We start from the raw sequence: 25,988 nt of genomic DNA, 5'->3' as shown, positions 1-25,988 counted from the left end.
GTAGTTTGGTGACTGATGCCTCTGGCGGCAGGAGGCCAGAGCTTAGTTGATGATATTATGCTGTATTGCTGCTATGACTGGATATAGATACTGTTTATGTTTTCCGCTATTTATGTTTATGTTGTTTTTGAGACTGATGTTGGGCGTGTTGCCTTATTTGAGTGAGCATGGGGATTGTCCATGACACTTTATGTTAGTACTTTAGATTAGAGTTGTATAAACTGTTAGATGGTCCGGTCTACGTTGTTGTAGTTCCGTGACTAGAGCCACACTTTTATTATCTATGTTATGAGGTATTTCAGTTAGCTGTTTTATTGCAATTACATACAGGCGATGTTTTATTAATTGATTAATAAGCAAGTTGGTAATGATAATGACATCATAATTGAAAAGAAAAAGATATTCCGCATTTTTAATTAAGTGCTGCTTAATACGATAGTATGATAACATTACAGGATAAATACGGGGTGTTACACTTCTCACGTGGTGCAACCGGATGTTGTGGAGGTTCGGGAGGACTTGAAAACTTCCGTCGGACCACTCAAGATTTCTCGATCGTGGCGAGAAGCAGCTGAGGAGCAAGATCATTTCGATGGTTGGAGTACGTTGAACGGGAAGAATTCCTGAAGGGTAATTCTGGAAGCGAGAGGACGAGCTTCTCCGGCAGTACCCAGCGCTTCGAGGCAGGTATGTTTCTGATTTTGAAGGCAAAATCCTAAAAGGTGGGGTGAATGTAAGAACCCGCACCGTTAATTAAAGAAATTAATCAGTTAATTATGAGTTTAATGAGATAATTTCATAATTAACCCTAATAATTATTATGAGGCTCTAATAATTATAGTAAGTGAGTAATAATGCTGAAAGTCGCTTTTCTGACGAAAAGTGCAGATACCGGTTCTGCTAGTCGGTATAAATGCGTATCGAAAAAGTATCTCGGAAAATTATAATAAGTGCATGATAATTACTAGAATAATATGTAGACTTGTAAAATGAGTTTCAAGTTAAAATAATGAGAACTGGTGCCAGAAACTGGTATTGGCTATGAAAAACGCGTATCGGAAATGTGCTCCGAAAAATATAAGAAAAATATGATAATTCTTGTAAAATTGAGTAGGTTAAGAATCCTGAGTTTGGGATTAAAATGCTAAGCATAGCAATTAAAGTTAATACTGTGTGTTTAAGTTGTAAATCGCTATAAATACCCTTGCTTGGCCCAAAACCCTAGGCAAATCAGTTTTCCTACGAGACTCCTTGGGTGGCTGAGTGCTTGGCACTGTTTCATTGCCATTCTTCATCATTTTGGGACCAAGCTACCACCTTTCTCTTGATTTTCCTTCTCCTTTTCCTTGTAAACACTTGTGTGTAGCATTATGAGGGTGTTGAGAGGATTGTTTCTGAGTTGTAGATATTGTTGGTGAGGTGTTGAGGGGCAGAGTTGGTGTCCCTTTGGTGAGAGTTCTTGTTCTTGGCTTATGAAGCTTCAAAAAGTTTCCTTGTGTAGAAAGGTCCAAGCTTGTGTTAGCATTTTCGTTTTGGGACCAAGTCAGAACCTTTGGAGTTGGTTGTGAGCTTCAAGAGCCTTCCATTTCTGATTTTGAAGCTTTGGTGAGTTGCTCAACCTTTGTTCTTGAGTTTAATGCTTAAAGATGGAACCTTGATGCACGTAATGGATTAAAGTTGATAACTTAACGTTGGGTATCGTTAAACACACCTTAAATCGCATGTTTAAGCTTCTGGATGCATGAAATGAGCCATCTTTGGGAAGAAAATCTCGCGAAATGCAGAACTGCATTCTGTCGCGAAATAACCGGATATGCATATCTGGATATCGATATTCGGATATGATATTCGGATATGGATATCCGGATATAGGGATCTGAATATCTGGATATGGATATCCGGATATTGGCAGAGTGATATCTGGATATTGATATCCGGATATTCCCCCGACAAATATCTGGATATTCTGGGTTTTCGAGGAACAGTAAGGTACTGTTCATACAGAACTGAGCTATGGGTTTGTGGATCCTATTTTGATGGAGTTGAACTTCTGTAAATACTTAACTAAGTCAGAATCAATGGATTAAGGGCTTATGGCTTGGTGAGAAGCCTTAAGACGTAAAACGTAAGAAATGTGTTGTCTTTTGATGTATGCTTGTAGTGCATGTTTATTGATTTATTATTGGTCCATATCAGATTGTGACTCTGGTGGCCTTGAGTTTAGAAGTAAGCAAGGGTCACTTGATATTGTCAAGGGATCACAAGTCCTCATGAGAGGAGAACTTGTGAATGACCTCTATATATTAGAAGGCCAAGCTGTCACACAAGAAGCTTGTGTGGCAGCTGCTAAAGCTGATGAATCCACTCTCTGGCATAGGAGAATTGGACACATCAGCAATCAGGGGCTGTTTGAGCTGTACAAGCAAGGTATTATTAGCTCAAAAGGGGCAACTTGTGTGGAATTTTGTGAAAACTGCATTTTGGGAAAAACCCACAAGCTCCCATTTTCTTCTGCTAACAATACCTCTAAGGCAGTGTTGGAATATGTCCATTCAGACCTGTGGGGGTCTCCAAATATCCCCAGTTCTTTATCTGGATGTCACTATTTTATTTTAATAGTTGACACATATTCCAGAAGGGTCTGGACTTACTTTCTAAAACATAAGGATCAAGCCTTTGTCAGTTTTAAGGATTGGAAAATCCTGGTTGAAAATAAAACTGGAAAAAGGGTTAAAGTCCTTAGAACTGACAATGGCTTAGAGTTTTGTAACAATCAGTTTGCTGATTTTTGCAAGGAGCATGGGATCCAAAGACATAGGACCTGTGCTGAAACACCCCAACAAAATGGGGTGGCTGAGAGGATGAATAAGACAATTTTAAATAAAGTGAGGTGCATGCTTGCTGAATCTGGTCTTGGCAAAGTATTTTCGGCAGAGGCTGTTGCTACAGCCACCTATGTTATAAATAGGTGTCCTTCCTCTACCATAGACTTTAAGACCCCAATGGAACTTAGGTCAAATAAGCCACCCGATTTAAGTCACCTAAAACCTTTTGGGTGTCTTGCCTATATGCATATTAGGCAAGATAAATTGAGTCCTAGAGCCTTAAAGTCTGTCTTTATAGGTTATCCCCTTGGTGTAAAAGGCTACAAGCTCTGGCTTATAGCTGAAAGGAAGTGTGTGGTCAGTAGGGATGTCATTTTCAAAGAAAATATTTTCTACAAGGACATTATGAGTGATCCCAGTTCTTCCCAACCACCTGGAACTCTTCAGTTTGAGGTGGAGCAATCTGCCATACCTGGGCAACATGCTGATGATGAAGAATTGAGGGAACAACCAGCTGTTCCTGGTCAACCAGAGCTTGAAATTGGTCCCCTTGATGAAGGAGGACAGGTTGAAGAGGGAAATGGTGGTCTTGATGACTACTTGTTGTCACGAGACAGAGTTAGGAGGAATATTAGACCTCCAAGTAGGTTTGCACATGCTGATGTGGTTGCATATGCCTTACAAGTTGGGGATGTGCTTGAATTAGATGAACCTGCTACTTTTAAAGAGGCTATGGGGCTAGAATCCAAGATTAGTTGGGTAAAAGCCATGGATGAGGAAATGGACTCTTTAAAGAGAAATAATACCTGGGTTTTGGTGGAGAGACCAAAGAAAAAGAGACTAATTGGCTGTAAATGGATTTTTAAAAGAAAACCAGAGATACCAGGAGTGGAACCAGCAAGGTTCAAGGCTCGGGTAGTGGCCAAAGGGTACTCCCAGGTTGAAGGAATTGACTACAATAAGATTTTCTCACCTGTGGTCAAACATGTATCAATAAGGTTGATGCTGTCTGCAAGAACCCGCACCGTTAATTAAGGAATTTTAATTAATTAATATTGCAAAATTAGGAAATGATTCCATAATTGACCCTAATAATTATTAAGAGGCTTTAATAATTATGGTAAGTGATTAAGAATGCTAAAAGTCGCTTTTCGGAAGAAAAGTGCAGATACCGGTTCTGCTAGTCGGTATAAATGCGTACCAAAAAAGTATCCCGGAAAATTAAAGTAAGTGCATGATAATTACTATAATAATATGTAGGACTTGTAAAACGAGTTTCAAGTCCAAATAATGAGAACTGGTGCTAGAAATCGGTACTGGCTTTGAAAAGCGCGTACCGGAAAGGTGCTCAGAAAATTATAAGAAAAATATGATAATTCTTGTAAAATTTAGTAAGTTAAGAATCCAAAGTTTGGGATTAAAATGCTAAGCGTAGCAATTAAAGCTAATACTGTGTGTTTATTGAGTAAGTGGCTATATATACTATCTTTAAGGGCACAATGCCCTAGAAAACAGAACTCCTACGTGGTTGCTAAGGGGCTAGTCAGCTGATACTCTGTTCTTGGAGGTTCTCTTCTCCTTGTGAGGCCAAGTTCCTACATTTTCTTTGATTTCTTCACACTTTCTCTTGGGGAAACACTTGGTGAGGGTGAGGGTTGGCCTTGGGACTGCATTGTTGGGTTTTTTCTGAGTTAGAGAACCTGTGTGAGGGAGTTTGAACCGCTGAGTTTTGTGTTTGAAGGGTGGGAGTCTCATTCTTGGCATTTTGATCTTCAAAGTGTCACCTTTGTGAAGAAAAACCTATTCTTGATGGTGTCATTTTCGTGCATCATGTTGAGTTAGCTTTGAGTGGCTGTGTTGAGCTCCAAGAGCATCTCCATCCTCTGTTTTTGAGTTGTGGTATGATCACCAACCTTTAACTTGAGTTCTAATGCTTAAAAATGGAAGCTTGATGCATGTTAAGGCTATAAGATGATAACTTGTTGTTGGGTAATGCTTAACACACCTAGAAATGCATGTTTAAGTGTTTAAAATCGGTAAAAACCCAACCTTTGAAGGATATCTTCACGAAATGCAGTTGCTGCATTCTGTCGTGAAATATCTGGATATCTTCCCGTGGAATATCCAGATATTGGATATCCGGATATGTGATATCCGGATATGGGGTTTTGGGATATCTGGATATTGGATATCCGGATATGGGAATCTGTTTATTCGGATATTACATATCCAGATATGGACAGTGAGATATCCGGATATTGCATATCTGGATATGTTCCCGTGGAATATCCGGATATTCTGGGATTTCGCAGAACAGTAGCTGTGTTGTGTGTACAGTAGGCTATTGGGGGTTTGTGGACCCTAGATTGATGAAGTTGAACTTCTGTAATTAATGGACTAAGTCAGAATCATGTGATTAAGGGCTTGTGGCTTTGTTGGAAGCCTTAAGACGTAAATCGTTAAAGGAGAACATAGTCTTTATGTTAATGCTTTTAAGTTATGTATGTTGATACAATTGCTGGTCCTAAATCAGATTGTGATTTGCTGTGTGTTGGACTTGAGCTGTGAGGACTCTTGGCATTGGATAGTGAGCTTGCAAGGTAAGCTTTCGAGTCCTCGGTTTAGCCATGTTGTGGTTCCACCATGTCCCGTGGGGGTATGGTATATGCATGCTGTGTTACATGCTTTTGATGTTTTGGAAATGTTGTTGAGCTATTGTATGTTAGAGCTTTGTTGATATGCATGGAGGTATTCCACCTATACGGTAAACCTGAGTATGTAGAACATACAATAGGGTGAGGCTGTGGGTGAGGTGCAAGCGGGGTTCCTTGTACTACATGTAGGAGATAGACGTATTCCTACATTTCTCTGGCCAGTAGATAGTGATAGACACACATGCCATAGATATCTGTTGCACTACATAATTTTGGAACTAATAATGATATAAATGCTTTTAGAACTTATATTGCACATGTAAGTGAGCATGGGGTGGAAGATCCTTGAGGACCCCTTGTCTTACTGAGATTTCTTGTTTAGAGATCTCACCCCACGTTTGGGGAATGCTTATTTCAGTTTCAGGTAATGTTGAGACCTCAGGCGGCAGGAGGCCGGAGCTGAGTTAGATTTGTTGTTATATTATGCTGACATGTTGGATGCTGGATATGCATGCTGCTTTATGTTTTTAGTTCGTGTTATGATTATGATTATCTTGTTGAGACGCTGTTTTTTTGGTGAGCATGGGGATTGTCCATGACACATAGTATTGTTTCGTTTTGAGTATTTTGGGAGTTGTATTAATGTATCAGGATATTGTCCGGATTACGAGATGTAATGCCGTGATTTAGATACACACTTTATTTATATATTGAGGTATTTCAGTAGATGTCTTATTGCAATTTACATACAAGCGATATTTTATGAAATTGATTAAGTAATCAAGAAGGTAATTGATAATGATGTCATAATTGAAAAGAAAAAGAATATTCTGCATTTTTAATTAAGCACCGCTTAATACGATGTAATGATAACACTACCGGATATATACGGGGTGTTACACTGTCTGCTGTTGCAATCTATGATTTAGAGCTGGAGCAGCTTGATGTCAAGATTGCCTTCTTGCATAGTAATATTGATGAGCAAATCTATATGGAACAGCCTGAAGGCTTTGTAAAGAGGGGGACAGAAAACATGGTGTGTCTGCTGAAGAGATCATTATATGGTCTCAAACAGGCCCCCAGACAATGGTATAAACATTTTGATGATTTTGTTTTATCAAAAGGTTTTGTTATAAGTAATTTTGATCATTGTGTTTATTTTAAAAATTTGCATAATGACTGTTACATTTATCTGTTGATATATGTGGATGACATGTTGATTGCATCTAAGAATTTAAGTGAAATAAATTCTGTTAAGAATATGCTGAAAAAGGAATTTGAAATGAAATTTCTTGGACCAGCCAAGAAGATTCTTGGCATGGAAATTACAAGGACAAGGGAAGATAAACATCTATCTCTATCCCAGTCTGAGTATGTGAAAAAGGTTCTAAGAATCTTTGAGATGCATCAGTCCAAGTCTGTTAGCACTCCATTAGGTGCTTATTTTAGGCTGAAAGCTGTCTCTGGAGAATTATCTCCTGAAGAGACACAGTATATGTCATATGTTCCCTATTCTAATGCTGTTGGCTATCTAATGTATCCTATGATTGGCACAAGGCCAGACATAGCATATGGAGTTAGCATGATAAGCAGGTTTATGAGTAAACCTTGCAAAGAGCACTGGAGTGTAGTTAAATGGTTACTTAGATACTTAAATGGATCTATTAATTGCTATTTAAATTTTTCTGCATTTGATTCTAATGATTTTAATATTATTGGATATTGTGACTCTGATTATGCTGCTGATCTTGATAAGCGTAGATCACTAACTGGTTTTGTGTTTACTGTGGGAGGTAATGTGGTGAGCTGGAAATGCAATCTCCAGCACATAGTAGCATTATCAACAACAGAAGCTGAATATGTGGCATTGACTGAAGTTGTCAAGGAAGCCATAAGGCTAAAAGGTATAGTAGGTGAGTTGGGTTTAGGTAAGAACCCACCAAAGGTAAATTGTGACTCACAAAGTGCTATACATCTTACAAAAAATTCTGCATTTCATGAAATAACAAAACATATAGATGTTAGGCTCCATTTTATTAGGGAGATAATAGCTAGTGAACAAGTAATTGTTGAAAAAAATTTCTGGCATTATTAACCCTGCTGATATTTTTACAAAAACTGTACCTGTTGACAAATTTAGAGATGCTCTAGGTTTGCTAAAAATTGAAACACCATGATCATGCATTGCATATGGGCCTATGGGTTAAATGCCTACACCAAATCTGGACTGCTCTTATTCGTTTGTATGTTTAAAAATTGGTGGAGTTTTGTTATACGTATTTCATAAACATAGATGTTAATCTCTTTATTTTTGCTATTGGGCTCTTTCAATTTTGTTGCTTTATGTTACTGGCCCAATTGAAAGGCTGAGGCCCATTTTGCAACACAAGTAAAACGCTGTCGTTTTACTTTGTGAAGGCAAAATGACGCACTTAACCTCAGTTGAGCACACAGTGGTCATAATATGATTTTTCCTGGTAGCTACCATCCAAAAGAACTCTCTCGAAAAAGCTGTTCGTTAGGGTTTGTGAGTGAATATCATTCTGAGAATAGCGAGTGATACACTGAGTTTTGATCTATGGAGATTTGGAGAAACTTTTTCATCTCGACAAGACGGTTCTATTGACCGGTGCACTTTTCCGATTGGTGGTCAACGAGTGGAGGCTCAATCTTGTGAGGAAGATTCGTGAAGCTGATGTTGATCAGCTTATAGATCGTGTGAAAGGAACTACGCTTCCTTGCTGGCTCAAATATTGGGAAGTTCTCTTTACCTTTATGATTCTGGTTTATTGATCTTGATGAGTTGTATCAAGATTATATTTCTTGCTGTTTTGTTTCATGTTAAAGTTTCTTCACATGCTTGTTTTGTATACCTGTAATTGTATACTGTAAACTCTGATTCTGAACTTGATTTGAATATAGAGTAATCTCAGAGGGCGTTTAACCCTCTTTAGGCCCCAGGACGTAGGAAACTCACTAACCCTGAGTTTCTGAACCTGTAAAATATTGGTGTCATCTTCTTTATGCTTTCTTTAATACTCCTTGTTATGGTCAGCTTGTTATTGTTTGCGAAAAGTGTTCCTAAATTTACAACAGACTCTAATTATTTTTTTGAGGTGAGTCAGTTCCCCAGATATACCCACAAGCTTTAACTCTTTGAGTCGATTATGAGACTAATACCGAGGCTAAAACATATATTTTATCTCCATCTACTCAGCTTGTATTGCCAACTGAGCTGTATTTATTGGGTAATCAATTTTTTTTATTACTGGATGAGTTTAGTGTTGATCAAAATAACTTAATTTCATTCTTCTTCTTTTTTTGGTATCCTTTCATTCTTGATTATTGGACGAGTTTCATTTGAGTCTTATAAATAACATCATCTGATTTTTTATTATATTATCAATTATCGGATGATTGTGTATTTAAAAAGGAAATGGATCATCTCATGTGTAATTTAACATGACCACGTCATGTAAGAGGATCTTAACCATTAATAATTAAATCAACGGTGATGATTGTGTAACTTCCTATCCTTATATTTTCTCTCTCTCCTCCTTTATCACCACTAACTCACTCATGTATGGTTATGATTGTCCCACATGACATGGACATGGTCATGTTAATTAGCACATGAGAGGATCCACTCTCATTTAAAAAGAGTGTATAAAAATGTGTTGTTTTAATTTTTCATCAAGTAATTTTTCTAGTGGAGCTCGTGATGCAAGTGGAATTCAGTCTTCGTGGGTTTGAAGGTGGAATTTAGTTAATGTAGAATGGTTAAACGTAAAACAGTGGAGTTCAACATTGGGAATTATGACATGAATGAGAGAAGCATTCATCTTGAGCTTCTAATTATGGACTTTACTAATAACTAATAACTAATAAATGTAAGAAAAAAATGTGTGTCATTTTAAAGATGTAAAGTTGTATCATTTTAAGTAAGAGAAAGAGATATATCATAGGAAAGAGAGTCGACAAAAAAAATAAAAATATAAAAATGTGGGTCTCATCTCTTTGTGAGAATGAAATGACACAAATTATATCATTTAAAAGAACAAACATTTTTACTAATCGAGTTCAACGTTAGGAATTGTGACATGTATAATAACTATTTAAATGTAAATTTCATTCGAGGTTAGGTTTTATTGTGACCTTACTGAAAGCATCTTATGCCTTCTTGCGATCCGAAAGGCTGACTCACAAACCCAAGTTATGAGGCCATAATCTGCAATTAGAAAAATAATTAAATTCAACTTTTAATTAGGAATCTATGACAAATTCGACAACTGCAAGTGCTAAAACTAGCTTTTCCACGTTCCAACACAACGTGCGCCGAATCGCCACTAATAAATATCTCCAGAGTGACTGAGTGAGGTCATGAGGCTTACGTAAGGGCCTCAAGCTCTGACGAGAGAGCCACCCTAAAGGATAATTAATGAATTAATTACTCAATTATTATATGTATTGTATTGTTAACGAGACAACTTCTCAAATTCCAAGAACAATTAGTTACTCAATTAAGCATATTATTTGTCAATGAGAAATGGTAATATATATATATATATATATATATATATATATATATATATATATATATATATATATATATATCTTCTTTAAATATATTTTTGTATTATTGAGTGAAATTCTGCTAAAGTTAAATATAAATTTTTCTTTGGATATTATGACTATTTTTTTAGGGCTTTCAGTTTCTCCTTAGAATGCACCGACACGCGATTTCAAAAAAATTTACGTGTCGGACATCGACACATTCCGACATGCAATCAATATTTGGGATACGCGGTCAACGCTTCGACACGCGGTCAATTTTTTTTGACATGTGATCAACGCTCCGATACGTATCCGACACATTTTTTTAAGGTCTAAATTTTCTTTATTAATTAAAAATAAACAATTAATTTATATGTCAACTTTTTTCTATTATGAAATTTGACATAAAAAATTAACAAGGTATGAAAAATTACTTTTGTTTTATATTTATGTTATAGAATTTGAATATTTGATTGGTTATGTGACTTATTATGGACTGTTTTATGTATTAAATATAAATTATATTATATATATAAAAATACTATTTAATATCAAAACGTGTCCTAACGTGTCAGAATATGACATTTTTTAAAATTTACGTGTAGACGTATCGTGTCTTGTATCCTGTGTTAGTGTCGGTGTCGGTGCATCATAAATTTCTCCTTTTGCACAGAGAAACAAGTGTGGGGTCCATTGCTTTAAAAAAAAAATCATGGCACATTTTTTGGTGAGTCAACAATAAGAGAAGTGATTTTAGCATTTTTTTTAATGCCTAATCTACTTATTAATCACAAACATACTTGAATCAAAATATGAAGAGGAGAGAGAAATAATAAAAATTAATGAGGTAGGATCATTTGACACCGGTGTCAAATTTGAAGTTTGACATCTTATCTGAGAGCCGTTTGATCAAAAAAGATCAACGACTCTGATTTGTACGCATGTGACACCATTGATCATTTTTGATCTAACGACTCTCAGATGAGGTGTCAAATTTCAAATTTGACACCGGTGACAAATGATCCTACCTCAAAATTAATTGTAATCTAATTTAATGGTGTTAAAAATAAATAGATAATATAAACATAAAAAAAGAAAAGAAAATATCCTATCTCTATAAAAAATGACGAAGGTATAAATATTTTGAGATAAGTTATTCTATTTATTTATTTATTTTGCATACCTTTACTTATTACTCTTTCTAAGACTATTAGATTTAGAAATGGATATTCTCATGTGCCCAAAAAATATGATATGGTCATGTGAGAAGATCACAACTATACAAAGATGAATCAATGGTTATGATTTTGTAACTACTGATTTTAACATTTTTCTCTCTCCTCTTTTTTTATTATTGATTCATCTTTTATATGTGGTTATGATTCTTCACATGACATGATTATGTGAATTTTCACGCGAGAGGATCCAGATCGGTTAGATTTAGATGATGATAACAAAAAATGGGCATAAAAAAAATAAGTAGAATAAGTTATCCAAATTTTTTTTTTTTGGGTTTAGGGTTTGGCAAATGGAGACAACGCAGAGGGATCTAGAAGCCAGAGGTCCGACATATTCTCGGCACGGTGGGGACGAAGATGGTGTCAACGACAGTACAATTAAGGTGAGGGACGTTGTTTGTGTGTGAGTTGCATTATTCGGTGTGGTACTGGAGAATTCTTGAGATGTGTGTATTAGTTCCACTTAGGGATTTAAGGAGGCTGAGCTTTGTTTTCTGATTTTGTGATGGTTGGGAGAATGGTGGTGAGTGATTAGGGTGCATAATACACAAACAACTCAAGCAAAAACACTTCAAAAACTTTTACTAACAATATATTGACAACAAAATACAAAGGTGGAAAATTGGGGAGGGGTGATAATACTTAGTACTTACTGTTGGATAGCATGCTCCACCGATTTTTCCTTCTTCTCTCTAATTTCTTGCTAAAAATTTCATACAATGGTTTCTGTCTATCTGAGTCCTCCCCTCCCTATTTTCATAGGAATTTAGGCAAATATACAACCAAAATCAACCCTTGCATCCCCTCTGTTCACATTTCCTCTTCTACTGCATTTCCTCTATGCAGGTAACGTCTTTTCAAAAAAAAAAAAAGTAACTATTTATTTGGGGCTGAATTAAGACAGAAAAATTATTTGAATTAGGGTAAAGTTAGTGATGGACGTAATAATGGGCCAAGAAAATGGGTTTTCTTTTTTATTTTATTTGTTTACATGATATATAACAAGACACACAAAAAAGTTTTGGCATTTACAGTGGCAATATGATTTTTTTGTGGTTTACGAAGGCTTATCTGATGAGGAAATTAGTTAGCAAGAACTAAACTAAACTTAATATGAATCTCCAATTTTCAATCTTTTTTCTCTGAGCTTTCATTTTGATTTCTATAACTCTATTCAGAATATATAAAAGTTTAAATTCTTGCTAAGAGTTGTATGCAGCAACAAAGCTAAAAGTATTTGAATGTTCTTTGAGCTTAGTCTATTTGTCAAAGTATTTGGCTTTTGTCAATGTAATTTTAGATGTAATAGGTTAGGAATATACTTTGTGAATTTAATGTTAAGGCATTGGAATGATTATCCCTTGACCATCTTTTTCCTATTTTTTTAACCTTAATTTTTTGTGGTTGCATATTTGTGTAAAATTTATCTTGCAGATCATCCATCCTTTTTCATGTTTAATTTTCTGAAGTTGTGCATGAGATTAATTCTTACCATTGATAAATCTTGGATTGCTAAGCCACCGAATACAATTGCATAGTCAACTGGTTTATGGAATTTCTTAGATTTTGCATTTGACAATGGGCGGGATACAATACGATGTCTGTGTCCAAAGTGTGGGTTTGTGAAATAGGAGACAAGAGATATATAGTTATGGATCACTTGCTTTGGGAACTATTTCCCAAAAATCATGTTATATGAATCTTCATGGAGAGAAACCAAAGTCTTATAGTAACGAAATATTGTACAAGAGACATTGCACTCTGAAAATCCAAGTAAACAATGATCAGTGGTGCATTTGGGCACTATAGGCAATAAAGCACTAATGTAGGGGTGTCACAACCGTTAGGTGCAGATGAATATTAAATGAGGGGTCTAGGGAAGGTCATAGCGACTTTTGTGAGTTTCTCAAGTAAGGAAATAAGACATTGTATGATAGAAGCAAGTACACTAAGCTAGAATTTGCAACAAAGTTGTATCATATTGTTCAGAGGGAACACCAACTATTGTATATGGATTATAGGTTAAGTGTTTGGGGTATGCCAACAATGGCTAAGGTCTGGTGTAAGAGATAGACATGGTAAGCTAAGTAGGTATGCTCTATATGAATGGATGAGTGAGATGAATCGATCTGAAGTGTCCCTTTTGATATTATTAGTAAGCTTATATAGCCTTCAGATGTGGCAGTTACAACGGAAGTGATATCATCAAACAGTTATAGGGATCGTAGCCAGGTCATTATAGTGATCGCGGTTACGAGCAAGCGGGAAAGGATTATGGGTTTAAACCCACGATTTGGGCTCTTGGTCTATGGTCCCACGATCCGGGCTCGTGCCTATGGCTCTAGTTGGAAGTGCTGATTCGGGTAAGAAAGTCTTAGGCCTCTAAAGGGGTTGAGCTCTTGGGCTTATGCTCAGTGGACCTAATCGGGGGGATAAGCCTGGAACACATATAAAGATTTTGTGTGGATTAAGTGATAAGGTAATGACTATGATACTAGATTTTGTTGAGAGATGCATTTGAAGAAGCAAAGCTGCCCATGAGGCCGAGAAAATCATTAACAAAACTTGGTCTTAACTGCACCAAGATAGATATCTAAATGTCCAAATGACTGTTATATATATTTGGGAGATGTCGATAAAAACTTAATAACATACAAGCATTTTGGTACATCAGGATGGAACCTAAGAGAAAAAAGAGCAAGGCACAAAAGGTTTTGTGCTACGTTCCATTAAAATCAAAGTTGCAAATATTGTTCATATGTTGTAAGATTGTTCAGCATATGAGATGACATGTTTTGGAGTGTAATAAATATAGGTTGATAAGGATCTAAAGGATAGCGAGGCTTGGAAGACATTTGATATGAGACACCTTGAATTTGGTTTAGAATTTGAAATATTTGCTTAGGCCTTACTTGTTGGAAAGGATAGATCTTATTTCTCAAAATATTGCAGAAAGCATAATTTTAGGTATGATGACCTGAATGAGGGGAAGATTATGTTAGGCATTTATTAACATTTGTTTAGATTAATATCAATTAACCTGAGCATTTATTAGCATTTGTGGTAAAAGCTTCAATCTTTTATAGCTTGATTCATTTTTCATAGTTTCGATTCATTTAATTATCCATCTAATAGAGGAAGTAAAGTTTGAAGGTCCAGTGCATCATCGGTATATATGTCCTATTAGTGAAGAGGTAAACAATCAACCCCCAAGGGTAGCTCAGTTGGCAACTGAGCTCCCAAGGGTTTGCTTGGGTTAAGAGTTCAAACCCTGCCGCAAGCAAATTCTTGGAAAATCTTTGGGAGCCAGAAGACGTGTCTGTCTCCTCGAATAGGGGATTAGTCTCATCCTTCCTCCGGTAGCGAAGCTCAAGGACGTGTCTGTCTCCTCGAATGGGGGATTAGTCTCATTCTTCCTCCGATAGCGAAGCTCAATGCACCCGTTGTTCCAATGAGAGGGTAGCCTTCGTGCTGTACTCCGATGACAAGGTGACTGGAGGAGGTTGATAGGGATACCTCCAGATTATATCAAAAAAGAAAAAGAAAAAAAGAGAGGTAAACAATCACTACTTTAAGGTATCCTGTTATATATATACTAGTTGTTTACACCAATTATCCATCAATTTTATAGGGAATTATCATTAATTGGCCTTCACCTAAAAACTTAAATTTTTGGGTTGAAATAGTTTTTTACATGGGAATAGAGCCTCCCTAACCGAGTGGTTATGAGTTCAAATGAATATAATGTGGCTTTTGTATTGTCCACCCTTAAGGAGTGTTAAAGAGATATAATATAATGTGGCATTCACCTAACAACTTATACTTTTGGGTTGATCATTGGCTCTTTTCATGATATTAGAGCATTTGTGATTTCCACCATTAATGTAGTCTCATCTAATAGCTTAAACTTTTGGGTTTAAATGGTTCTTTATTGTTGGGCAGCCAGGGGGATTACAAATTAGAGGAGATTATCATCCACACGTCAAATGGGTCGAAGTAACAAACCCACAACAATAGGATCAGACACCACATCTCAACCTAAAATCTTAAAACATTGGGTTTATGGGTCCTTCCACTTATATATATCATGCTTAACCGATTACTTCCTTTTTTATCACACACTTGAATTCTGAACAATCTCCCTCTTCAAGTGTGAGTCTTACAACTATTACTCGGTACACATGCCAATCAACCTGACTTTGATACCACTGTTTGATAGCAGTCAGGAGGAGTCCATATTAGGGAAGACTATGAACCACGCATCAAATGAGCCTAAGTAACAAACCCATATATCGAGGGGGTCCAATACTATATCTCAACCCTAAACCTTAAGGTATTGGGTTTATAAGTCTTTTCACTTATATGTGCCACATCATAACAGCTTGATGAGAGGCATGGCCTAAATGTTGGTGTTATGTTGTTCCACAAGAGCATACACTCCGTCACGCATCCAGCAAAAAGCAAGCTTTATTAGTGAAAGTCACATTGTTATTTGTGGAGGTCACAAGTTGGGTAACTGATATTAAATTGCATGTTAAGTTAGGAACATAAAACACATGATCCAATTTCAAATGTGTGATTAAATAAGAATATCATTAGCAGGAATTTCATGACAAACAAACTTCTCCAAATTAGTCAAGAACAGCATTTGAAAGCTTATAAAGTATACAACAACAAGAACAAATGGGTTTTGTTGAAAAAAAAAAAAAAAAAATTAAAGTGATTGTTGGAAAACAAATAGAATATTAGGAGTTGGTAAAAGGTGAAATAAAGCCCCCAACTTTAGGAACTCTACAAAACAAAAAAGTAACGAAAAGGTCATGGAGTATAAAACCACTGCGATACCATATTGTAGAGTCTCTTTGCATAGGTAAGTGAGTACGTGCATTATCTACCTTTAGAGCCCAACAGGATTTCGTGTGAGAGGACGTGTTAGAAAAATATATAAAATTATTAATTAACTTTCATCTAGAAGTTTAAGCTTTTAAGTTGAAATGATTATTTAAAAAAAAAAATTTATAAGAAATAAGGCACAACCAGAAGGTTCCATAGCTGAAGAGTTCTTCTACTTCTTGAATTGTGAAATAGTCATTATACTGTTTGAAATATACCAGCAATGTTCATTGATTGCAATGTAATTATTTCATGCTGTGATTACAGACATATTTCAGCTCTGTCCCAAGAAAATGAAGCCAACCCACCATTACCTTGCATTAAAGAAAAATTGTATACCGAAATCAAAACATACCTAGCAGCCATTAAACATTGTGAAATTCAACAGAACCGGTGGATGATATCATTGTGACATACCTCGTATAATTGAAATCAAGTTCATAGTCACATAACAGGTGAATGTAATCTGGTGAGGACAATTGGTTGTGATCAATTTGGTCATCTGCAATCACTTCCGTAGACTTCTGTTTTGTTGATGAAAAAACTGATGATGAAACCGGTTGTTCTTCTTTGCTTTTTGTTAGGGTACTATTGAAGCATAGAAATCCAGAAGAGGCAGAAGATGAAGCAGATTCCAATATTATCTCATGGTTAAGAGAGCTTTCACAAGTGTGATGACCATAATATGTTGTCCGGTACAATGGAGGGTCCTCTTGAATTCTTTGCACTTGTTTGATTGCTTGGCAATTCTGTTCATTCTTGTAAGTGCACCTGTAGTAGCTCCTGTTCACATATTTCAATAATATTATTGGATTCATTTAGGAGAGAGGGATTCTAGCTGGTTGGTTATGCAAATATACAAGAAGCTGAGTATTTTGAAGCGGAAGCTATGTGAGAATACCTGAGGTATTTGGCATTCATTGTCATTTTTTGTCCATACTTTCTCCATACATAGCCATCTTCAATCAGAATTGAGCTCTCCTTCTCCCAAGTTGGTGCAACTGATCTTCTGCTGACAATAAATTCCAATTACAGAATTGTGTAATTATTTTGTGAAATTATTTTGACAAAGAGAAATTAACAGTGTCACAATCAATCCTATGTGCAATATGGCCATTCAGGCATTCAGCTGTGGTCTACCTAATCAAGATGAAGTCCAAAACTGCAATGGATTTAATTGGTAATCCAATAATTGTGAAATATCGTGATTCTTTTGACTTTTTGAAAAGCATCAGGGAACCTTTTTTTTATTTTATCAATATACACTATTTAGTTTTAACTAAAAAATGTTTGAAAGTGAAAGCATGGTATTCAATTGCAGCAGTAAACAATATTAAATTGAACCCACCAACGAAATTGGAGACAAAATTAGAATAATTGTAAGATTGAGACAGAAAAACATTTTTATTAAAATTGAAGGGACAAAATTTAATATAATCTAAAAATTGAATTACATAATTAGAAGGAAGGACAGAAGAGAGTAGTGTTGTAAAAACACAAATTGGCTTCGCTGTTTGAACTGTATTTTGGATTATACAGTTTTCAGTCAATCTAATTTGTCTCTCTCTTTTTTTTCTTCTCAAATATTATTTTATGTTGGTACATTTTTTGACTACAATGATGAACTGGTGGTAGAATAGGTAACCAACTATCACAATTTTACATCTATAAATCAGACGTAGTGCAGGTATGAAATTACATATCAAAGTATTATATTCAGATCTTAAAGAGAAGTTAGATAACGATGATAATCACATATAATGATATAGCAAAGGCATGTATATATATGATTCTTACTTTCTTTTGTAGCACCATCTTCGATTTTTTGTGATGAAACTCTTGCTAGTTTCATTCAGATCCTCTGGCTTTGTGCCGTTTGCGGAGGAACAGATATCTCTGATAGGAATAGGCACCACCACCTCATCGGAGTGATCATTATTGGTGTTCAAGAGCAAAAGGGTATTTGTGAATGATCTCAGTACATTGAGAACAAGATCTTCAGCAATTGGTAACACTGACTTTGACCCTTCCTCGTTTGCAAGTACTTCAAGTAACTCGTTTGCCATGTCACGCCCTCTTATTAGCTCTTCTTCCATTGCTATTCTGCCATTTGAAGATTGATTCTCCATTCCTGGTAAAGAGTTTGGAGATACCCTAGAGTGAAACAAAGATAAATATTGCCTTATATTCAATATATGGTACTCCACCCAACTTGCAAATTTAAAAATAATTGTTGTTCAGAGTTTGGATAAAAAATTGGTCAGCAGAAGTTGACAGTTCACGAGCGAAAGAGTTTATAGAAGAATATAACCAATTAAGATATATCACGTCAGGTAGAGAGGTTTTTAACAGTGGTGGAAAGGATGTGCTTTGTATATATATGTGTGTAAATGAAATATTTATACAAGTATTCATCAATTCATAATTTTAATTTAAATTATCTTATATATCTGTAACTATTTTTTATTAAGTGAATAACTATGTAAATGATAAAAATAAGAATTCAAACGGTCTTAGATTAAGTAACCTTGTTGAATGAAATGGTGCTCCCAGCAATAGATTTTTGGTGTAATTGGAGTAGGTACTCCCTTATCAAAAATAGAAAATAAGAGATATGAAAAAAATAATCAAAAAAGTAAAGGTAGTGTAAATGTTTTATTTTTTCCACATTTAATGAACGAGCAGTCGATATATTCGTAGTACTGAAAGTATTTTTCAGAAACAGCTCAATGGCTTACTTCATTGCAGTGAACTAAGTTATCTCAAAGTACCATCTTGTGTTTTAAAACTCGGACCATTCATCGATTCAATCGAGGTATTGGGTCATTAGTTCAACCGGATTTACAGTTCACGTATTAAAAAAATATAAACATATTACTTATATTAAAAATTCACATAAGAAAATTATCAATATGCTTGAAAAAATAAATTGATTCTTAATGATAGCAAATATTATATATTTCTAGGCTTCTAGCTCTAGATCATATCCTAACATTGGATTAAAATTGCAATGTAAGATAAATGTACCTTTTGTGCCTTGACATAACACAGATAAATTAAATTATGATAACAAATAGTAGGCATGAAATATACACTAAGGAGAAAGTGTCCATCGTTGAGATGAGACCATAAGTGTTTATTCTCACTTAACTTCATGAGATCATTATAAGATGCAATTAAATTACATAAATGAACTGCACTAATCCAAAATATCTTATTATTTTCACCTTATTTTTAATCATATTTATCGCAAAATATGAGCATAATTTAATTCAAGAGTTCTCATCAACCAAAAAATAAAGTTTTAACAAAAAGGAAGAAGAGGGTCAATTGGTCTAACCCGGGTCAACCGAGTCTCAGTTGGGTCAACCGAGTCTCAGTTGGGTCAACCGGTCTAAACCGAGTTGACTGAAGAATCGACAAATGATCACTCGGAGAGGGGAGCCTACCGAGTCACCAAGACCCTGGTCAATCCGGTCGATCCGAGCTGGTTTTTAAAACACTGATTCTACATGTTCAGTCAAATGAGGGAAATTAGGACACTATGCGCTTATGGATAATTAGTTTAGAGTAGGATGTTTCTACTTTGCTGATTGGACGTGAAATTTGCTGATGACCAAAAATGGTATTTACTCATTAAAAAAAGACTAAAAGAAAAAATAGAAAAAAATGTGTCTAAATAAAAAATAGAATAAAGACAAAAAAAATAGAAGAAAAAATATCCAAAAGAAAAAAAAATACTGAAGACGAAAAATAGAAGAAAAAACTAAGATAAAAAATAAAATAAAAAGAAATGAAACAAAAAAAATCACAATTATGAGTTTTCAATATATTTGGTTTTGTTTTTATTTTATTTTATTTTTGTATTTTGTCCTTGATCTATTTTTTTATCTAGATATGTTTGGTCTTTTTTCTATTTTTATTTTTTCACTTTTGCTTCGTTTTATTCTTATTTTCTTCTTCTTCTTTTTAGCCTTGTGCCACTTCATCTACTAAATATTTTTTAAAAAATAAATAAAAAAAGAGAGGGAATAAAATAGAGATATAAAAAAGACCAAATATATCTAAATAAAAAGAATAAATTAGATCAAGGATAAGAACTATAAAAATATAAAAATATAAAAATATAAAACCAAATATATTGAAAATTCATAACTATGAATTCGTTTTTATCTTAATTTTTCTTCTAATTTTTTTATTCAATATATATTTTTATTTATACTATTTTTTTTAAAATTTTAGTATTATCAGTCACCGTTGTGATTTTTAATATATTTGGTCTTACAGAATAATATTTCTACAGTTACGGCAGATAAGTTATCTGTATTTACTTTCAAAACGACGTCGATTTGGGATTGAAAAATTAAATAATTATAATTATAAAGACTATAATAATCTTGAAATAAATTAAAATTATAAAAAAACCATGATTTCTGTCCCAAAACAACATCGTATTAGTTATCTGCAGTAACTGCAGAAAAAGCGAACCCTTGGTCTTATTTCCTCTTCTATTTTTTTTATTTATTTTTTTTTATTTGGACATATTTGATCTTCTTTTTTTTAGTCTTTTATTAAGCATTCTATGTTTTCATAATATTTGGTCTTATTATTTTTTTATCACACTTTATTTTCTTTTTCTAAGACGGGTAAAGTAGGTATCTTTAGTCAAGTTTCTAACAATATTAAGGGAGGGGGTGGATTGAAAAAATCACGGGATTAAGTGATTAAAAAAAGCATAGGAATGTAAGTAATTCAAAATAATAGCACATGATAGATTTTTGAACTTTTCCCAATCAATTAAAAGCATAAAATTAAAATTCCCAAGACCCTACAAAGTTTGAGTTACTACAACTCTACAAGTCATTAGAATTGGTCTAACTAGTGACGAGAAATTTAGGTAGTTTGAATAAGATATAAGTTCAAACCTCGTACCACCATTTGTATAAAATAAATAAATTCGGGTTACGGCCTGGTTGTGCTAATTGCATTTAGTACCATTATTAATTAGTTATTGGGTTTTATTAATCTTCTTCCACATAAGATAACTGGTAGAGAGAAAATAGGTGGGTCCCATCATTACAAGAAAAAAGAAAAAGAAGAAAAAAGTGGGGTACAAAAATCGAAGTGAGAGAAAATGAGATAAGTTACCTGAGAGTAATATTTCCCTTAGTTATTACCATAATGACAAGGCAATCATTAATATTTTGCAAATGAAAGGTATAGCAGGGCATGTCAAGTCCTGTAAGGTCCATTTCCAGATAGTGGTTATTCACTACCATCTATTAATATATTGCGGAATCAAATTGAATGAGATACCGATGATATATATATATATATATATATATATATATATATATATATATATATATATAAACTAGGATTAGATCTTATTTCCTTTATCAGAAATCTGTATAAATACTTTTGCAATATCATACAAACATTCCAGCAGTACTTTGTACCTTTGTAGTTTGTATGTATGTTGCTTTGGGTTTAGGTGTATAAAATAAGGGAAATAGTTGTATTATGTAACATAAGATAATTGTCTTATGATGCACACTCATAGAATCTTGTGCACATATTTTCTTTCTTTTTTTTATTTTTTTAAAAATTTTGAGCTCCACAACTTTGTTTCACTCACATAAGATACCTATCTTATATGACATAAGATTAATAACTCTCATAAAATAAAGGGTAATAGTTTTCTCACGCAGTAAGAGATAATACTTGTCTCCTACAGACTCATTTTTTGTGCTGGTGGAATTCACTTTTAAGGAAAAAGAGAAAAAAAAGTAAAGTGAGACCTATTTTGAATTTATGTGTGTAGGAAATAGATTCTATCTTATTATCTTATGTAACATAAGAATACTAAATTCCTAAAATAAAATTAAATAAATGTGTTGGAAAACAATAAAGCTACTTTAAAAGCATATAAGACAGCTAGACATTGATGGAATCTCTCTCCATAGCTAAATAGGTAAAACTCAGAATGGTCGAATATAATTAACTAATGAAGACACGTGCCTGACACATGGTTATTCCATTTGAAACAAGTCAAACAAGTAAGGGTAGCCCAGGTTGTTTTTTGGTTTGACTGGAGTAGTTTTCGAGATGAATTGTTGAAAGAAGTGGATAATGACGGTCATGAAGCACGTGATAAATGGCTTGAGATAATGCTACTTATAACCTTATCTAGTTGCTAGAAAACATTCCATAGATAATAAAAACATGAGCAGAGAGCAAAAAATTAGAAGACAACATTACAGCAACAATCTCCATTAACTAAATCGAACTATTTGCATATATCCATCCAAGCATTTTAATTTAAGTTCGTTATGGTGTTGGGACGGTCCCTTCAAATTAATAGCGCGGAAGAGAGTTCAGATTGTTAAGCGGAGTTATGCAGCTCGGCATTTAGAGGATGGCTTATAGTCAATAGGTCGACCGAATCGCAGAGAAACATAAAATGCAAAAATGGATATGAGAGAAAAACATAAATTTTAATGTGAAAAACTTCTCCTAATGCAGAGTAAAAACCTTAAAATCTAGTCCTCCTGAAACTCTTCCACTATAGCATCAAATTTCACCAACAAAAATGGTTACTTCACACTCAAACTTCTTTTTAGATAATTCTCACACACAAAGTCTCTTGCAAGTTCTAAGTTAACACATTCAAAAAATTTTAATCTCTTTATATAAGTGAGGTGAAACCTTTCACCTCTTTTCTAGAATCTTTAATAATGAGATAGGTAACTTTCACCTCAAATATTGAGTTAAGTACAAATAAATATAATACATCAAGTCACCAAGTATTAATGGAGGAACACACCACAATGAATCTCCCCCTAAATCAACATTCATAAAGCCTTCCAACTCAGCTTTACCATCCCCAAATCGGAGGCATAGATTCGATGTTCCTCTAAGGTCTTGAAGATCCATTTGACAACTTTCCAATGCTCCATGCTGAGATTCGACATATACCGGCTTGTCATTCCAACAACATATGTCAGGTCGAGTCTTGTACCCACCATTGTGTACATCAAGCTTCTGACGGCGGACTGGTATATAGGAGATCTTCAGTATCTCATCATTTTCTTCATCATACCTCAGACATTACCTTTAGCTTAATTTTATGTGTCCGGCTAAGGGAATATTTACTGTTTGACTTGATCCATGCTAAATCTCTTTAAAGTTTTCTCAATATACTTTTCAAGGGAAAACCACAGTAATTTTTGTTGATGGTCTGTGATGATCTTGATATCCAATATTTGTTTTGCATGACTGAGATCCTTCGTTGCGTAGGATGTGCCCAACGCCTTTTTCAAGATGGTTATCTTCATTTTATCTTGCCTTACAATAAGCATATCGTCATCATATAAAAGTAGGATAAAAAACTCAGGCCTCATACCTCTTTACGAAATACACAATGGTCAACCTTCATCTTCATGAACTTGTGTTGAGTCATAAAGAATTCAAAATTTTTGTACCACTGTCGAGGTGTTTGTTTCAAGCTGTAGGGGCTCTTGTTCAAACGGCACACCAAGTCTTCTTTTCCTGGGGCTCGGAACCTTTTCTTCCAGGTCACCATGAAGGGATGCGATCTTCAAGTTCATTTGTTTTAGTTTTACGTCCATTGAGGCTGTCATGGCTAATATAGTTCGGACCGATGTCATTTACACAATAGCACAAAAGATTTCCACAAAATCCACTCATTTCTTCCAATTATAGCCTTTGACAACTATTCTTTCTTTATATACCGGCCTTTGGTCATTCTCCTCCCACTTAATTTTATAGACCTATTCATTTTTCAGAGCTCTTATTCCCTTGGGCAGTTCAGTCAGTTCATATGTTTGATTTTCATGCAAGGACTTCATCTTGTCTTGCATGGCCTTTTCCTATTCTTTCTTCTTAGAGCTTGTCATAGCTTATTTAGCTTTGTGGTTCACTATCTTTGACAACAAATGTGTATTCATCTAGTAGGTATCATGTAGAAGGTCATCTCATGCTAGTGTCTAGTTTGATTTTCTAGTTGAAAGTCTAGCTCATCATTCTCAACACAGACCTTTCGATGACTTGCATCAACTTGTCTTTCTTTATCACCTTCAACAGGTGGATTTTCTTCATGGTCATTCTCTTCAACATTTTCTTGATTTATTTCTCCCTCTACTTCAGCTCGAGCATGAAGGATAAGTTCTTCTTTGCGAATAGCAACCCAAACTTTGGGTCTCAAGATGTGTTTTATACTTTCATCTTAGAGGAAGGCTACATTCTAGCCTCTCATAATTTTCTTATTCACAGGATCCCAAAGTATATATCCAAATTCACATCTCAACGAATCGCGGTATATACACCCCTTTGTTTTAGCATCAAACTTTTCCTTCTCATCTTTGAGAATGCTTACAAAAGCTAGGCATCTAAAGACTTTCAGATAATCGTAACACTTTTCATGTTGACAATATTTCTTTTGTAATTTCTCTTTCAAGTGGTCTTGATGATGATAAATTAATTAGAACAATAGCGATTCAAATTGTCTTTCCCCATATGACTTGGGCAGCCCGACATAGGACAATATACTCCGGACTCTCTTCAATGGCACTATTCATCCTATCAACACTGCCATTCAATTGAGGTATCTTTAAGGTCGTATTCTCAAGTCTTATTCCAGCCACTCTGCAATAGACCTTGAAGGGGCTGCAGTATTCTCCCCTGTTATCAGATTTGACCACTTTAAGTTTCTTATCAGTCTCTATTTCTACCATAACATGAAATTTGTTGAAGGCTTGGAGTATCTAGTCTTTGGAACACAACAAATATACCCAAACTTTGCGGGAATGGTCATCAATAAAAGAAACAAAATATTGAGCTCCACTTAGTGAAATTGAGTAGACATCTATCTGGACGAGGTCTACAATATACCTACGTCATCTGGGCTGATATGGTCTAACAAAAGAAACAAAGTACTATTTTCTACCAAGGTAATGTGTGCAGCTCTCCAGCAACTACCCCTTCAACCCGGTCAGGAGTCCCTTCTTATTCAAAATTTAGAGCCTCTTTTCTCTTATATGGTTCAGTTGCTTATGCCACAGCTCCATGGTATGTCCATCCTGGATAGCTTCGACTTTTTTGCCATTTATTTTCCCTTGCATCACGTACAAGGTGTGGAACCAATGCACTCTATGAAAAGAACATAAAGGTTCAACGATTTTGATGATAACAAACAAGCATGGAAACAAAGCTTCAAGGTGCAACCATAAAAAGAAGTCTAAACAAGATCAAGAATCAAGCTTCAAGAGAAGTCTCTAAGTCCAAACTCAAAATAATATATAGAACTTAGGATTATTTGTAAATTGACTCCTTACATGAACGAAGCTCAAAGTACTTTTTGAAATACATGCATTAAATCATTGTTTGACACTCAAATACATTCATAGCATGAAAACATAGTTTTCAATGTTCATAAAATGTTTAAACAATATTTGAAACTGATGTGAATCAAGAGAAAACCATTTTAGGGCGAAATCCAACCTTTCAACAGGTTGGTAATCAATTACCCAACAATGGTAATCGATTACCCACTCAATGGTAATCGATTACCTACTGTACAAAATACAAAAATAACGGCTATAAAACGGCTAGTTTGCGAAAATGAGTAGGAAAAAGGTCATGGAGGCCCTCTATAAATAGAGACTACTGTTCCCATTGATGGGACACACTTCTTGATCATTATTACTCATAAATTCTCATCCTATTTGCATTATTCTTGTCTTCTTGATCATAAATTCTCTTTGAGCTTTATTCTAGTAAGAGTGTCAACAACTATTGTTCTT

The 25,988-nt window shown here is 34.8% G+C and overlaps 1 protein-coding gene across 1 annotated transcript; it reads right to left on the bottom strand.

The window, feature by feature from the left end:
* Nucleotides 1-16,435: 16,435 nt before the first annotated feature.
* Nucleotides 16,436-18,293, bottom strand: LOC133314248 (probable WRKY transcription factor 62). Its single transcript, XM_061515684.1, has 3 exons — nt 17,962-18,293; nt 17,066-17,170; nt 16,436-16,947 (listed from the first exon to the last, which is right to left on the bottom strand). Exons 1-3 carry the CDS (start codon nt 18,291-18,293, stop codon nt 16,530-16,532), a joined length of 855 nt encoding a protein of 284 aa, XP_061371668.1. The 3' UTR covers nt 16,436-16,529.
* Nucleotides 18,294-25,988: the final 7,695 nt, after the last annotated feature.

The sequence above is a fragment of the Gastrolobium bilobum genome, unplaced genomic scaffold (genome assembly GCF_033153095.1).
Source record: "Gastrolobium bilobum isolate Gb01-03AN ecotype WA unplaced genomic scaffold, APGP_CSIRO_Gbil_v1 utg15370, whole genome shotgun sequence".
NCBI classification, from domain to species: Eukaryota; Viridiplantae; Streptophyta; class Magnoliopsida; order Fabales; family Fabaceae; genus Gastrolobium; species Gastrolobium bilobum.
Note: the sequence above shows the minus strand (reverse complement) of the source record. Positions and strands in the feature narration are given on the sequence as shown.

Excerpts from the sequence above, each read along its gene's own strand:
- LOC133314248 (XM_061515684.1), bottom strand. The coding sequence starts at position 18,293 with ATGGAGAATCAATCTTCAAATGGCAGAATAGCAATGGAAGAAGAGCTA. Across the intron at positions 17,171-17,961 it reads AGATGGTGCTACAAAAGAAA|ATCAGTTGCACCAACTTGGG; the intron begins GTAAGAATCATA and ends TGTCAGCAGAAG. Across the intron at positions 16,948-17,065 it reads ATGAATGCCAAATACCTCAG|GAGCTACTACAGGTGCACTT; the intron begins GTATTCTCACAT and ends ATATGTGAACAG.